At 47.3% G+C, this 14,989-nt stretch overlaps 1 protein-coding gene across 1 annotated transcript; it reads left to right on the top strand.

Annotated features, from left to right (window-relative positions):
- Positions 1 to 3,093: 3,093 nt before the first annotated feature.
- Positions 3,094 to 5,842, top strand: LOC147894119 (uncharacterized). Its single transcript, XM_087384732.1, has 2 exons — positions 3,094 to 3,281; positions 3,564 to 5,842. Exons 1-2 carry the CDS (start codon positions 3,231 to 3,233, stop codon positions 5,412 to 5,414), a joined length of 1,902 nt encoding a protein of 633 aa, XP_087240858.1. The 5' UTR covers positions 3,094 to 3,230; the 3' UTR covers positions 5,415 to 5,842.
- Positions 5,843 to 14,989: the final 9,147 nt, after the last annotated feature.

Here is a 14,989-nt window from a genome sequence, read left to right as displayed (position 1 = left end):
GGCTGTCAATGAGTCAGGGTTTCAGGACTAACAATCACTGTAGCTACGGCAGAGAGAGTCCTTACAGATGCCTTCGTATGTAAGGAAGCCAAAAAAAAATCGGGAGGAAAGCTCCCCAAAGAGCGCATAAATTTTTGTGTGAAAGTGTGCGATGTTCCTATCCAATTTGTTTGGGCAAAGTTCAAGGTTTGGAAAAAAATGTCAGTCGGAAGGACGCTCTATAGAGGCATAAAATGCATATGTGGGACTCAGGAGGGGAAGTTTTTTTTAAAAAAATGTCTCACAGCAGCAAGACGATCAAGGCTCAAAATTATTGAGGTGATAGGCTTTTTTCATTTTAAAGTTGAGTTGTAAAAGTTCCAAAGATACGTGCTGATTGTGGGGGCGGGGCTCATCAACAAGTTCAACGCCCAAGGCCCCGAGGTTTCCAGCTATACATTACAGGGTTTTGGCAACTGATTTTAGAAACTGTTCTTCTGTGAAGGAGTGACGTTGGATCCTGGATGCTAAAACTATTACAAGCCTGTGCCCCGGATGGCAACCTTGTTGTGTCTATCTTGCTGTGGTAAACATCGATGATCTGCGATTCTGCGGCCTTTCCATGGAGTGAAAAAGCAGTATGATTTACTTTAAGTGGGGTTCATCCGTTCAATTCAGCGTCCTCGTGAATAGATGTGGACTGGGGTCACGGAACTTGGAAGGATTCTCATTTCATTTCTACCTCATGGGGATTTGTGATGTTTGTAGAGAAGTCTCACGGATGGTAACTACGAACGATGACGATTTCCCTGTAGCGCTTAGCTGTTGTTAGTCAGCTTTTTTTTAATCGTCACAATTATCAGTGTCCAGATTAGCCAGCTATGGAGCGCATCAGCGAATCTGGCTAATGATCAGTCTCGCGTGCCGTGCTTGAAATTACACGCAAGGAGGCCCGTGGGCCGCTGACTCTCTTCAGCTCGTTCAGCTCGTTCTCGTGTGTTGCTAGAGCGCAAAGCTCGGGAGCATTTGGAAATCCGTGTAGGTAGATAGCGCAGAAAGAACGCAAATACCCACCGAGAGGATCATGTGCATCGCGCAGATCAAGATAAGCTCAATTCTGAATTCACGGGGCTGGCCGCTGGAGAGTTCTTTAGATCCATTCCGTTGGTAATGCAAATCTCAAAGTCTAGAAACCCACGACAATTTTGCAACGCCAGAACGTAGCAACGCAGCATTTGTGTGCGCCAGCCTCCAGGGCGACATGGATTCCATCCTCGAGCTCGTAAAAAGACAATTTCTTACGTGCATTATCACTAGCACCCTGTCTGATAGCATGTTTGCTGCATGATCTGTCCCGCCAGCGATGTCTGTCGCCATCTTGGAAGTCGCTACTCGCTACTTCCGTCCATGCCCTCCTGATTGGCTGTGCGCACATTTGCCTCCGTGTCCGGTTAACTTGCCAAACTCCTCCACCAATCCACGGGGCCTTCGCCATTGGGGCACATCTGTATCCGGATATGTAACCAGCAAGTCTGTGCTTTCACGCAGGCCGGTACCACCTGCTCCATCTCCCCACCACCATCACACCACCACCACCACCGCCTGCACCTTAATTTACCGTCTGCACACGCCTCTTAATATAGGCGCCAGAGAAAGGAAAACGTCGCCAGGGTGCACATGATACACATTTTTACCATCCAAATCTCATTGTATCGGGCGCCGGAGATGCCTGTAGGCTGTGACGATGCGGTCCAGGCAAATATCTACAGTCATGAGCCGAGTGGGGTGTTGAATGCTCCACTGTTTACAGCGTCACTAGACGGCGCTAAAACACATTCAGTAATCTCTACCTGCACGCGGTCTGGCTCTCGAGTCTCGACTGCCTGCCTGAAGGGCACCTGCGGCCCGTGCTTCCCTCCTCAAGGTTATTCCTGGTGAAACTACCACAATCCAGGGTGTGGAAATTAAATTTGAGCTTCTTCCGCGGGCTTCCGGATCCTATGTTGAATTCAACTCCTCAAAGTAAATAATATATTCCTGGTGAAACTTCTACAATCCAGGGTGTCGAAACTAAATTTGAGCTTCTTCAGCGGGCTTCTGGACTCCGAAGCCCATCGTCAATTCTCAAGTTCCAAAAGTATTAAATAATATATTCATGGTCAAACTTCTACAAATCCAGGGTGTGGAAACTAAATTTGAGCTTCCCTGATGAAACGTGTACTTAGTTAATTTCGAGCTTCTTCAGCGGGCTTTCAGATCCCACCGTCAATTCAACTCCTCAATGGAATGTATTCCTAGTAGAAGTTCTACTGTGTAGGAGCAGTTTGGGGGGGTGGGAAAGTTTATTCGAAGAAACCATACGCGGGGTAGAAGAAACTGTACAAGAAGCTGGAGAAGTCAAATGGGGTGGCTGCTGGAAGGTAGTGAAGGTGGGTGGTGGAAGTTGAGGCGTGGGCAGCATTCGGTCGGACGGTATGAATCAAGGGTCCAGCTGGGACAATGACATGGCATGCCAACAAGGACAGGGGTTCGGAAAAGCTGGATGGGGGAGGGGCCACGTGGAGATCACGGGCGGCCATGTGAGGAAGGGGTGGAGGCCAATGAATGGGGCTTGATGAAGCCAACAAACGATCTGGATCGATGTTGCAGGGCGCCAGGTGGCAGCGGGGAAAGTGCACCCCCTCGAAATTATTGAGGGGCAAAGACCTTGTCGATACGTTGCGCTACACGGTGCTATGATGAATGGCGTCCTGCCGTTGGCAGGCTGAGCTGGCACCTGCCCCCCATGTGCCCCCCATTCTGCCAGCCAGGCACGTTGATCGGATCGGCCCATCTCCGCCGTTGGATGCGTGCACGTCTTCCCCACTCGACGGCTGGATCTCCATCTCAACTGCATGGGGAGAACCTGTCCAGCCTCCCAAAGTACAGGGGCGTCCTCACTCGCTGTCCGGCTGCGTGGCGGGTTGAGCGGGGATTAGTGATGGCCAGGGTGGCGGACGACCCTGTAACTAGACGAGGGGGGGTTGAACGAGGGGCGGCTCTTTATTAGTCTGCTGTTTATATTATCCCGTTTGCTCGATCATTCTTCTCATCCAGCTCTTTCCTCCTGCTATGGTGTAACATACTCCCTCTCTCGCAAGCTTCTTCATCCTTCTCGCCCAGCTCTTTCCTCCTCCTCCTCTGATGGCTATGGCTTAACACACTCCCTCTCTCGCAAGCTTTCCAAGCTCCCTCCGCCTGCTCTCTCTACCATGCCTGCCTTTTCCATTCTACGGCGCCACTGCTGCTTCAGCAGCCTCCAGGTATCAACTCTCTCTCTCCCTTTCTCCCCGTCGCATAGCAATCGCTTCGGATGAGTCAATTTGGCTCGTTGGCATCGCTGCTACGAAGTGATATATCTCTCTCCCTCTCGCATAGGCACTGTTTAGGGTGAGTCAATTTAGCTCCTTCGCATAGCTGCTACGGAATAACAAGTCCTCTCTCGCTCTCTCGCTCTCGTTCCTCTTCTTTATATCCATTCCTTTCCTGTTTTGTTTCGTTTAACCACTTCTTCTGACTTATCTTTTGGTTTTGCTCCCCTCCAGCTTGCTGAGAAGCACCTTCAGCGCGCTAGGAAATTGCTGTCCACGCGCAAACACGAAGATGTCGAAGCCGCCCTCGTCTCTCTCGAGTCTGCTCTCCAACTCTGTCCTCAATGGAATACAGCCGCAGAACTCAAAGCTCGATCGCTGCTCTACCTCAAGCGCTTCAGAGATGTGGCCGAAATGCTCCACGAACACATCCCCAGTCTCGTGTCTCAAAGTTTTGCTCCAGAGAGTCCCGTCCCGAAAGAGAGGACGAGGCTTTTGTCGGACTCTTTACCCGGTGAAGACTTGAACGAGCTGCCCATTATCAAGTACTTCTCGGTTGCAAAATTAAGAGAAAAACTGTGTGCCCATCTCTTAAAGAGGGTTGAGAGGGAGCAATGGAAGTATCTGGTACTTGGGCAGGCCTGTTTTCACCTGGGAATGATGGAGGACGCCATGATTCTGCTGCAGAGCGGAAAAAGGACCGCATCGGCCGCTTCACGCCGGCAGAGTAACTGTATGCGTGATGATAACTTCTGCTCAGACAGCATGACTGCTGCCGAGTCTGATCTCGTTAACCAGATGCTAGGAAACATTAAGTTTCTTTCGAGACGCAGAACTGCTGCATTAGCTGCCTTGGAGGCGGGCCTCTATTCCGAATCGGTTCGGCATTTCTCCAAAATTGTGGAGGGTAGGAAAGGCACTCCTCAAGGTTTCATTGCGGATTGCTACCTTCACAGAGCTATAGCATACCAGGCGGCGGGAAACGTCGTAGACGCCATAGCAGATTGTAACCGAACTCTTGCGCTGGACCCCCATTGTACGAGAGCGCTAAGCGCTAGAGCTTCGCTGTACGAGATGGTGAGATGCTTTTCGGAGTGTTTGCTCGATTTGCAACAGCTAAAGATGATTTACGAAGCTGCACTTCGTTATCGAATGGTACGGGAGCCCCGCTGGTCCATCCGTCAACAGACAACAGCGGACATCGACTTTGCTGGTGGCTTGGACTACATCAACAGCAAAATCACGACAACAAGGCAGAGATTATCCGGTAGCTGCTCGATCGACGCTTACACAATTCTCGACATGCCAAGGAACTGCAGGTTGGCAGATGTAGAGAGGGCTTATCTTCTGATTTCACTAAAACATAGACCAGATAAAGCCGCTCACTTCATTGACCGCTGCGGGTTCGTAGATGGTAGGGATATAGAGACAGTCAAAAACGAGGCGCGCGCATCTGCTCTCAGGCTGTCGCAGTTGATACATAAAGCGTATACGACGCTGCTTTCGTCGATTGTAGATGAGGAGACGGGGAAACAGAACGATGTGCGGATGCAAGGAGTAGGGGGCGTGCGAAGGTATATGCCCAACACCTGGGGCGAGGAAGGAGGGTACCAGTCCCATGCATTGTCCGATCGGAAGCTACAGGATGAAGATGAGGAAACGTACGCTGATGAGGCGTACAGTCCGAAATGGGGAGGCGGCCAGCTGGTGCACGATTATGAAGGATCAGAAAATGGAGAGAAGAATTCGTTCGTGTTCGATGACGAACCGATGATCACCTCGTCGGAGCTGGGCGGCGAGGAAAGCAAGGCCACAGAGACTGTTGTGTTGGAGGCCTTCACAGGTTTCAATTTCTTTGGCAGCTCGAGCGGAGCAGAGGACCTGGAGATGCTGATGGTGGGCAGCAGCAATGGAGGTAGTGTGTTGTCGAGCAGTGCACTAGCTGCAAATATGGGCGCGATTCTCTCTCAGGCTCTCTACTCCGAGCATCATGCCCTTTGCTCTGAGCCCCCGTCATCTTCTTCAACTTGGCGGAGCACCCCCGACTGGAGCCTCCGCACGTCCCAGCCCTTGCCTGTCACATAGTTTTGCATCCATTACATGATCACAGAGCGCCCTGTACATTATTTATTTGCCCCCCCCCTGTTCCTTCCTATCCAGAGCTCTGTAAATTGCGCCCTCTCAGTTCTTGCTCTCGTAGAACTGCTCACATTTTTGGTTCGCCGTTCCTTCTCCACGTTATGCTCATATTACGATAGTGAAGCCTTTCATGTTCACAATTGATTCAAAAGTTACTTACGATTTGTGATCGATTTGTGATCCCATTTGGCATTTGCAGCATGTGCCTTCACTCGCTTCATCCTACCTATTCAATTAAACCAGAGGCAGTAGTATTAGGGGAATGTTTGACACCCAACCTTCTTTAGAATCTTATGTATGCACTAGGGGAATGCTTCACTCGCGAACTTCCGTGGAAGTAAAAGTAGCCACGGGAGCATTAGAGGAATGTTCGACACGTACTCTCCAATGTCACCCAAGCATGTGTGGATTTTAGTTTAAGCTATGCATGAGCACAACCCTTTTTGAAAGGGTCATCTTTATTTTAGGGTGAAGGAAATAATGTCATTAATAAAGAAATTATATATGACAAAAAATATAGTTTCTATGCAGCTAATACTCTCTAGAGTATTCCTCAAGGCCCTAAGAGCCCTTTGGTATTGATTCTAAAAACCATTACAATTTTTTTTAGCTCTCTAGAGTGTTCCTCAAGGCCCTAAGAGCCCTTTGGTATTGATTCTAAAATGCATTACAATTTTTTTTAACACTTCCACCATTTTTAAGCAATAAAAATCTTTGGAAATCTTTTCCCATTGGTAAACTAGACAATTTCTTTTCATCCGAATAATTGAGATTCCCTTTGTCTCTTGAAAGAACTTGCATTCATTAAAGTACAATCACAATATAAAATAGTGGGTGAGCAAGAGAAACTGATTGCAAAAAAACAGTGAAGAAATCCTTGACGAGAAAAATGGTGGGAAGTGACGCAGGTCCGTCGAGTGAACTACAGCTTCAGCGTGTGAATGCAAGCCACGTGCTGGCAGCAGGCTAGAGACAATTGAGGCTACTTGAAAAGACCTAGATTCCCTTCGCCAGTAGGTGTTAGCTTTAGGGAAGACATGTGCGAGGGCAAGCTTGAGAGAAGTGACGTCCCAAAGAATGATGATGAAGCGGGCACACCCCTTGAGATACCATAGGAAGCTGAATTTAGCAGGAACCATCGGTTCATGATTCGCCCCCTTCATTCGTAGAAGTGTTCGCTAGGAAAATGCGGAACGGCTTCTCCGCTCTTCTTGATGAGGAAGCCCAGAAGATTCTATGTGCAGAAACACTCAGGAGAGCGAAGAAAGCGGAGAAAAAGCCCAAGTTAAAATTTGAAGAACACCATGCCGTGGTCTGCGAGCTCCAGCTAGAGGACGTTAAACCAAAAGTGGAGAGGTTGGCGAGGAGAACAGTCGACCTCTTCTTCACAGAGTGCCCGCTGTTGGCTGAGAAGCTTGAACAATTCATGGTATACGAGTGCGAGCTTCCCTCGAACTGCTACTCCTAGAGGTTTCTAGGGAAAAGCTTCTTCCTACTGCAGTTCATCTCCAAAGAGGTCCGAAATGAGCTGCTGGACAGAGCCCTTGCGTTTTCAAGGGCCTTGATCTTGGTGGTTCCCTAGTCCCCAGAATTCAGCGTGGATGAGTTTCTCTTGCATGACTGCTCGGTGTGGGTGGAGCCTAGCGGCATCCCGACGTGGCTGGAGGACAAGATTTTTCGAGTGGTGAACTCACTGGGGAGGGTGCTTCAAATCCCTTCGGAGAGTCGAAGCCCGTTGGTTAAAAGGAGGGCATGGATACTGTGGGACAAAACCCAAGACACCCCAGACTTCATCAATGTCAAATTTTCGAAGGGGCCTCCAATTTCTATGAATGTCAAATTCAGCCCATTCCTCGATGCCTGTTTCGCATGCAAACGTCTTGGCCACTTCGCAAGGAATTGCCCCCTCAAGAACGCGAATACTGTGTTGGCCGCCGCAGGGAGTAAGGGGTCCGACATGGAGGAGACGCCTCAGGGTAGTCCCATTAAAGCAACCGATGCCCCTCGACATGATCAGAATGTCACTTGTCCAAACCCCATCAGAAACCTTCGGATTCCCCCCCTTGCATGCCTAACATCGTGTAGGAGACGATCGAGCAATGGATGGTGGTCAGACGGAAAGGCAAGCCCACACCCTAGAATCATGATTAGGATAGTTGCCCTGATCGTGCCCATAGCACTCCTAAAGCGCAGACACGGCAGGATAAGTTATCCAGGTCTACAGTCATTCGAGTGACTAGGAGTTGGAGTTGGTATCCCAAGTGGCCCTCACGCAGACAAACCAGCATGGTGGCACAGGCGATGAAGCGATGCCGGATGCGAACCACAAAAAAAGAGTCTGCGAACCTTCAGCCCCTGAGGCTGAACCTGCCGAGCCAAGTAAGCCCCCCCCCCCAATCTCGTAAAGGGTTGTCTAAGAGGATCAAGGAGGCTGCTAAGGGTGGCCAGGAAAACAGGTTCAATTTCATCAAGGATGCGTATAGGGCAATCGTGAATTAGGGTTGAGCGTAGGAAAAGTGGGCATTCGGGAGTTTCGATCCTTTCATGGAATGTGAGGGGGTGTTGCAACAAAGTTAAGCAGAGAGGGTGTATCTCAGTTATCCGCCAACTTCGCCCCTCCATCATCCTCCTCCAAGAACTCAAGTGTGGTTGTGAGGATGCCTTTTGGTTTCTTGCCAAGCTCCTAGGTTACGAAGTCTTGGTGAATTGCTCGGTGCGGGGTAAGGGTGGCATGGCCATCTTGGCCTTGAGAGCCCTCAGTGTGAAGGAGGTTTCTCGGGACTTGCGAGAGGGTGGACCCTAGGTGCGGAGGTTTCTTGTGAAGGGTTTTCATTCAAGGTGGCAAGTCTATATGCGCCTAATTCCCCTACAGAGAGAAGCGATTGCAGGGCCTGGCTGGTGGCGGCCTTGGTTGGTGAGCATCAGCTATTGGGGGTGATTGGAACTTTACTGAAAGGGTTGAAGATAGAACACACCTAGGTGCTACCCTGTCCTTGAACACAATGAATGGGAAATCTTGGTCTTAAGCTCAGACTAATGGATGTTGTGGAGCTAGATGAAGCTGGACTCTCAAGGTTTTCGTGGTCCAACCGAAGACAAGGTGTGGAGTTCTGGGCTACTAGACTGGACATCATCTACCCGTCGGACGATGCGGGTGCCACTGAGAGGTCGCTATGTTCTATCGACTTCCATTTCTGACCATGTTCCGCCGGTCATGTGGAGCTTCAACCTCCTGCGCACAAATCGCCAGTTCTCAGGACATCCCTCTCAAGTTTAACGTGAGTCTACTAAAGTCCAAAGATTTCTGCATGGCAATTAAGGAGAGCCCACAGCAACTTGGTGGAATAATTCTGGCACATTGCTAAAGTCTTTAGAGCAGAACTCAGCACCATGGTAGGTGAATCCGCGGTGCAAGACGACAACTGGAGAACCAATCTCCGGACGGTTCTTGAATAGGTCAATCTCAAGGTGATGGAGTATTGCAGGGTCTGGCTGAGCAGACCCTTCACTCTGCCAGTAATGGCTGATGAGCACGCCGCGGGCCCAGACGGCTTGACCACCGAATTCTATCGTGCGTTCTAGAAGCTGCTGGGGCCCGACCTCACTAATATGGCAAATGCATCGGTGACAATCGGGTCTTTGGTGTATTGCCTGCTGTGTAGATGGCATTCTTCTGCCCTTCTAATGGCTTCATTTCTGTGAACCATTCTTGATGATTCATCATGTGAGATCATGCACTGCTATTGATATACCAAGGATCATGTTCTACTTGGTCGACTTGATAGCTGTAATCCTTTTTGGGATTGAAATCAAAGTCTAGATACACTGTATCAGTCTGCTGCATTTCCTCGCTTGCAAGAAACATATTTCCATGTTCATTTGCAAAATGACTGTGACTAGAATGTCCACCATGATGATTTCCTCTGCCGTGAAAATTCCCTTGATTACTGCTAGATTGACCACCTTGGTCGTACTGCTTCTTGCGGCAATCTCTTTCATAGTGTCCAAACTTGTGATAGTAGTTGCATTAGATGTTTGACACATTGGTGGATGCATTCCCTCATCCTTGAAATCTTCCTCGATTGGAATGATTTCCTCTTTGCTGATTCTGATGTTGCTGAGAATGATGCTGATGCTGATGGTGATGTTGACTTTGATTTTGTTGCTGATGATGACCACTTTTCTGGTATGATCTGCCTCTACCTCTGCCTCTGCCTCTGCTTTTGTCTGAAGCTGTGAATGCCTGATCATTAGAATGACCTTTACGTGCTTGAATAGCCTAAGTCCTGAGTTCTTCACCAAGTAGAACTGACTGAACTTCTTCTAGTGTCAAAATTTGCCATTGGATGGCATTACTCTGGACTAGATTCTCGTATCCCTCTCCTAGTCCATTCAGAATGACTTGAACCATTTCTGCAAGGTTCATAGTCTCTCCTACTATGGCTGCAAGTTGATTGTTGTAGTCTTTTATGCAGAGTACATAAGCATGACCGGTTTCACTGTTGTTGCGAAAACTCTGGTTGATCAGGTTTCTCAGTGTGAGAATCCTAGATGTGTTCTTGGACTCGTAGAGAGCTGTGAACATATCCCATGCTTCTTTCAATGTCTTGACCGTGTTGAGTTTTCCTAGCATGACATCTTGCACATTCTGCTTAATCAGATGATAGGCGTACTTGTCTTTCTTATCCCATATTCTGCCTGAGCTCGAGCAATGGCAGGATCTGCTATTGGTGTGAAAACTATTTGTGCAACTGTAGATCCCGTTGTTGGTGCTATGACAAAAGATGGAGTAGAGCTACTTGTGGCTGGATCGGCCAATGGTCTAGGTGTAGACCCATTGACATACTTCCATTTGTCCTGATGTACAAGAATGGTCTTCATTCGGTATTTCCATGTATCGTAATTAGAGTTGTCTAACTTAGCAGATGCCTCCAGATTGAGGTTGCTAGTCATAGACATGGTGCAAGAAATGTACTCAAAAGTGTCGTGAAAATCTTTGTATGAATCAACTGCAAATACACTGACTGTGCCAAGTGAAATCTCAGTGAAATCTCTGAACCATCGATGAAGATAGAACTGCAATAGAAAATCTGATCTGTATTACAAGGCTTGTGGCAATGATGCCGGGAATAGCCAAGAGGCTTTACAAGGCTGAAATGATGTGCACGATGCCGTGAGATAGCCGAATAGGCTTTACAATGGTGGCATGTGTGTGTGAAATCAAGTGCTATCTGCCCACTGAAACAATCTGCAATGCCTCTGTACTCTCTGAAATCTACTCACTGAACTGATGAACGTAATGTTTCAGGTAATGTAATGATGTGAAACCATATGTGAGCATATGGACTGACTTCGAGTAGGTACTACTCGGGAATTTCGAGCATGGATTAGATTGGCAACTTGGAAAAATTCAAAGCGTCCCCTCTATGGCGATCTAGTCTACTCTGATCTAGATCTATACCAATCGTCGATCGATGAAAGAACAACAAATAATTCCTTTTCTTTTGTTCTTTTTAAGTGCTGGGTCAGATGCATCGATGTAGAGGCGAATGTGCGTGAAGGAAGTGGTTTTATCGGTGGCGAGGCTCAAATGTGAGTGTAACTTGCGCTAAAATGTGTGCATGATGTGACGAGCTCGTAGAGCACAAAAAAATGAGCGACTTTCCTTTTTGCAGCGCCCTCAAATTCTTCCTAGATCAAGAGATACGACTTGATCTAGGTGGAGGGGCAAAAGGAGTGCAAATGGTGCTCAATGATGATGTGTCACTGTGGGTCACATGCAGTGATGATGTGGCACTGTGCCTAGCAAGAGGTGTGCCAGTGGAGCCCTGTGCTGAGGTGGCAGGAGTGGTCACATGAAGTGGACTGTGGAGCACTGTGTGTGCCTGTAGAGGTCAGTGCTAACTGGACAGCTAAGGTGGCACAGATGATGATGTCAGCAGATTACATGGCAATGGTGATGTGGCAAATGATGTGGTAGATGATGTGGCATAGGTGATGTGGCACTGATGATGTGGTACTAGTGACATGGTACTGATGATGTGGCACTAATGATGTGGCAAGTGGTGTGGCAAGGTGATGTGTCACTGATGATGTGGCAGTTGAGTTGGTAGGGTGACATGGCCAGATGATGTGGACTACTGATGTGGCAGATAAGGTACTAACATGGCAACAGGATAGGGTTTACTGACGTGGCAAAAGGACAGGGGTGACATGTGGCAAGTAAGGTGTGATAACACGTGGCACGAGGATAAGATGATGTGGCACAAGGCGGGGACTGCTGACGTGGTAGACGAAATGATGTGGCGTGGACGAAATGATGATGTGGTTGACAAAATGTCGAAGATGCCGACGAAATCTTCGAGATTTCGTCGTCTTCTCCATTACTATCGATGGAAATCGATGATTTGCTGAAGATCGCTAGCGTTTTTGGTGAGGCTGCGCGTTGGTGCTATAGAAGCCACTATGGTGGAGGAGGCCTTTGATGGAGAGACGACTACCGCTGGTAGAGCTTGCCTAGTGTCAAGGAGCTACGAGATCTCGAGGAGCCCATAGAAGACAAGCTACAGATCTACAGATCTACTGATGGCGGGATGGCTGAGGAGCACGTTGAAGCCGCTAAGCTATTGGATGCGTAGTGAGGTTTGTTGAAGCACTGGCTAGTCGATGGAGCTCAGGCTTGGAGACGTAGGGAGCCCTGAGTGGGTGTCACCTCTTTTGTGAGGCTCAGTAGCTACCGTTGGAGCAGTAGCCATGTCGTTGGTGTGGAGTAGTAGCTACCGTTGGAGAAGAAGGAGGTCACTGGAGTCGCCTCGTTGGGCTAAGTAGATGCTGCCATTTTTGCAGGGCCTCACACTGAAGGTGCTATGGCGTAGATGGGCTTGGCTATCGTTGCTCTCTTGGTGCAGAACCTTACGAGGCACATCCAAAGTTTTGAGATCTACTCTATATCTTGCCTCGCCACAAGTAGGACACTCTCGAGCCTCCTTATGTGCTCCATGGAACATAACGCAATCATTTATACATGCATGGATGCACTTATAATCCAACCCATCAAGAGACATCACATAGTGTCTTGCCATATCTCTTGAGGTTGGTAATTTATTCTCCCTTGGAATCATGTTAGACAATAGCCTGCACGTGAAGACCATAAATGAGAAAAAGTATTCTAGTTGATCCATTAGCATAATTCACCATCTGAAAGTTTAGTAACAACTCAAGGGAGGCATGTAGAATAGAGAATATGCACTCCTCAAATACTAGTGTCAATGTTGCAGTAAAAAGATGGTCCTGCTCCATCCCTCCCTGAGGACTCATGGGCAAATAAATCTCGCACCATATCATCAAACACCTCCTCCTCCACGGCCTCATGAGGTCATGGTAGAGGGATACTATCACCATCACCACTCCATGCATCCATAATGGTCCCCCTTGAAGATCCCACCTCATATCATTGATGCTTTGCCTCCTCACGATGAGCATAAACACGTAATAGGTATCTCAATCAACCTCAATGTTTTAACACTTACCATGGATACCATTCTATGTACTTTGAGATGTGACTGAGTGTAATTCTACGTGCACGATACATGTTCCCTCGACGTCGATCACACATACATTTGATTTTTTGCTCCAACCACATTTCTCGATTGTGAAGACGGAGGGATTCATCCTCAGTGGAGGTGCTTGTTGAAGATGAAGACAACCTATAAATAATAACAACTAAAAATGTTAGTCCAAAATGTTAGTCAAGCCCTTGAAATTTTTACCCAAAAAATGTGTAACGTGTCTATTAGCGCATCGCATCTATAGGCACATCTATTACATAGTACATATGCACTAAACCTACATTACCAAAAACTTTTCCTCACTTTGCCGTGCTTGCTTTCCTCTCAGCTTGTTTTTCCATCTCCAAGCATACATACCTCATCTCCAAGCATACATATTCATCTCCAATCATACAAGAGAAGTGGGTGAAGAAGGAGGCCACAAGAGAAGAAGGAGAAGAAGCTTTTCATACCTTTATCCAAGGTAAGTCTCTTGCCAGTCGCTCTTGTCTCTCAATCTCTTATTCTCTTGTACTTGTGGAAAGGTGTTTTCTTCAGATTTGTCCTCTTTCACATGCAAGAAAGAATGTTTTTGGGCACTTTTGTTTTCCATGGAGTGTCGGTCTATCAACATTAGATTTTTGTCGAGATTTGGGTGTGGGAGTGCATCTAACAACGCACCAAGATGTTTCTGAACTATGTACCCGTGCCTATAGATGTGCTAGCAGGCACGTGTATAGACGCATTGCAACAATTTGATCTCCTTCTCCTTCCCATTCCATTTTCCCTTCTCCTTTTTCCCCTTTTCCTTCTCCTTCTCACTCTCATCCCCCTTCTCATTTCTTGATTTTCCCATACTCATTCCTTCTTCTTCTCCTTCTCTTTCTCTTCTCTTTCTTGATCCTTTCCTTCTCCTTTCCCTTGCATGCATGTTTAAGTTGAATTTTCAATGCCTTAAGCATTCACAAATGAGATGGGGTAGGTTGTATGCATTGTTCTTTCCTCTAGTTGATGGTCATGCATAAAGCTTTATGCATTGAATCTTCATGCATGAAGCTTTAAAAATTTAAGGCAATAAGCATATGCTCAATTCATATGAATAAAGATTTGATGCATATGTTTCATATGCATAACTCTTATGCATATGCGTATGCATATGTATAAGGGGTAGAGCATGATTTTTTATGCTTGTGGAAAGACGGCATGCATTATGAAAATAACGAATTGCATGAGGGAAATTGGGATAAAGCATGAGGGCGGGATAGGCAAAGAGGAAGAAGGATGAGAGTATAAGGGTAGAGCATGATGTTTAATCTTAAGGAAAGAGGGCATGCATGATGAAAATAAGGGATTGCATGAGAGTAATTGGGATAAAGCATGAGGGCCGGACAGGGAAAGAGGGCTGAGAGTACAAGGGCAGAGCAAGATGTTTAATCTTATGGACAAAGTGCATGATGGAAATAAGGGAATGTATAATCTTTTTCCTCTTATTCTCTTTGTCCCTTTTTTTCTTCTCTTCTTTCTTTCTTCTCTACTCTTTTAATCTTCTTCTCTTCTCTTCTAATCTTCTTCTCTTCTTCTCTTATTTTCTCTCTTCTTTCGAATGCTCTACTCATTACTTGCCTTATTCTTTCTGTCTTTGTGTATTTGCACTTGATCATGTGGCCAGGAAGCTCTTCAGGAGGTTTTCATGATCCTCAAGATGCCTTCTTGTAGCAATTATATAACATTTTGGGGCACCCTCACACTCCACAGGAGTTATATACGTACATGACAAGCACTCAAAACCCCACATATGAGTCGAGAGTATAGACTCCAAGCTGCCCCATACCCACACCACCTGAGATTGCCCTTGTGGAGTCAAGAAAACCCAATAGAAAGCAGAGCCACTAGCCTTCTCCATTGCAATCAAGAGACCCTTCCAGATCATAGAGCTGCCAACATACTCCCATGTAGTCAGGAGCCCCTTCTAGA

This window comes from Dipteris shenzhenensis, chromosome 14 (genome assembly GCF_047967505.1).
Source record: "Dipteris shenzhenensis isolate YYH24624 ecotype China chromosome 14, Dip_SZ_1.0, whole genome shotgun sequence".
Lineage (NCBI taxonomy): Eukaryota > Viridiplantae > Streptophyta > Polypodiopsida > Gleicheniales > Dipteridaceae > Dipteris > Dipteris shenzhenensis.
This window is presented reverse-complemented; position numbering and strand designations above follow the sequence as displayed.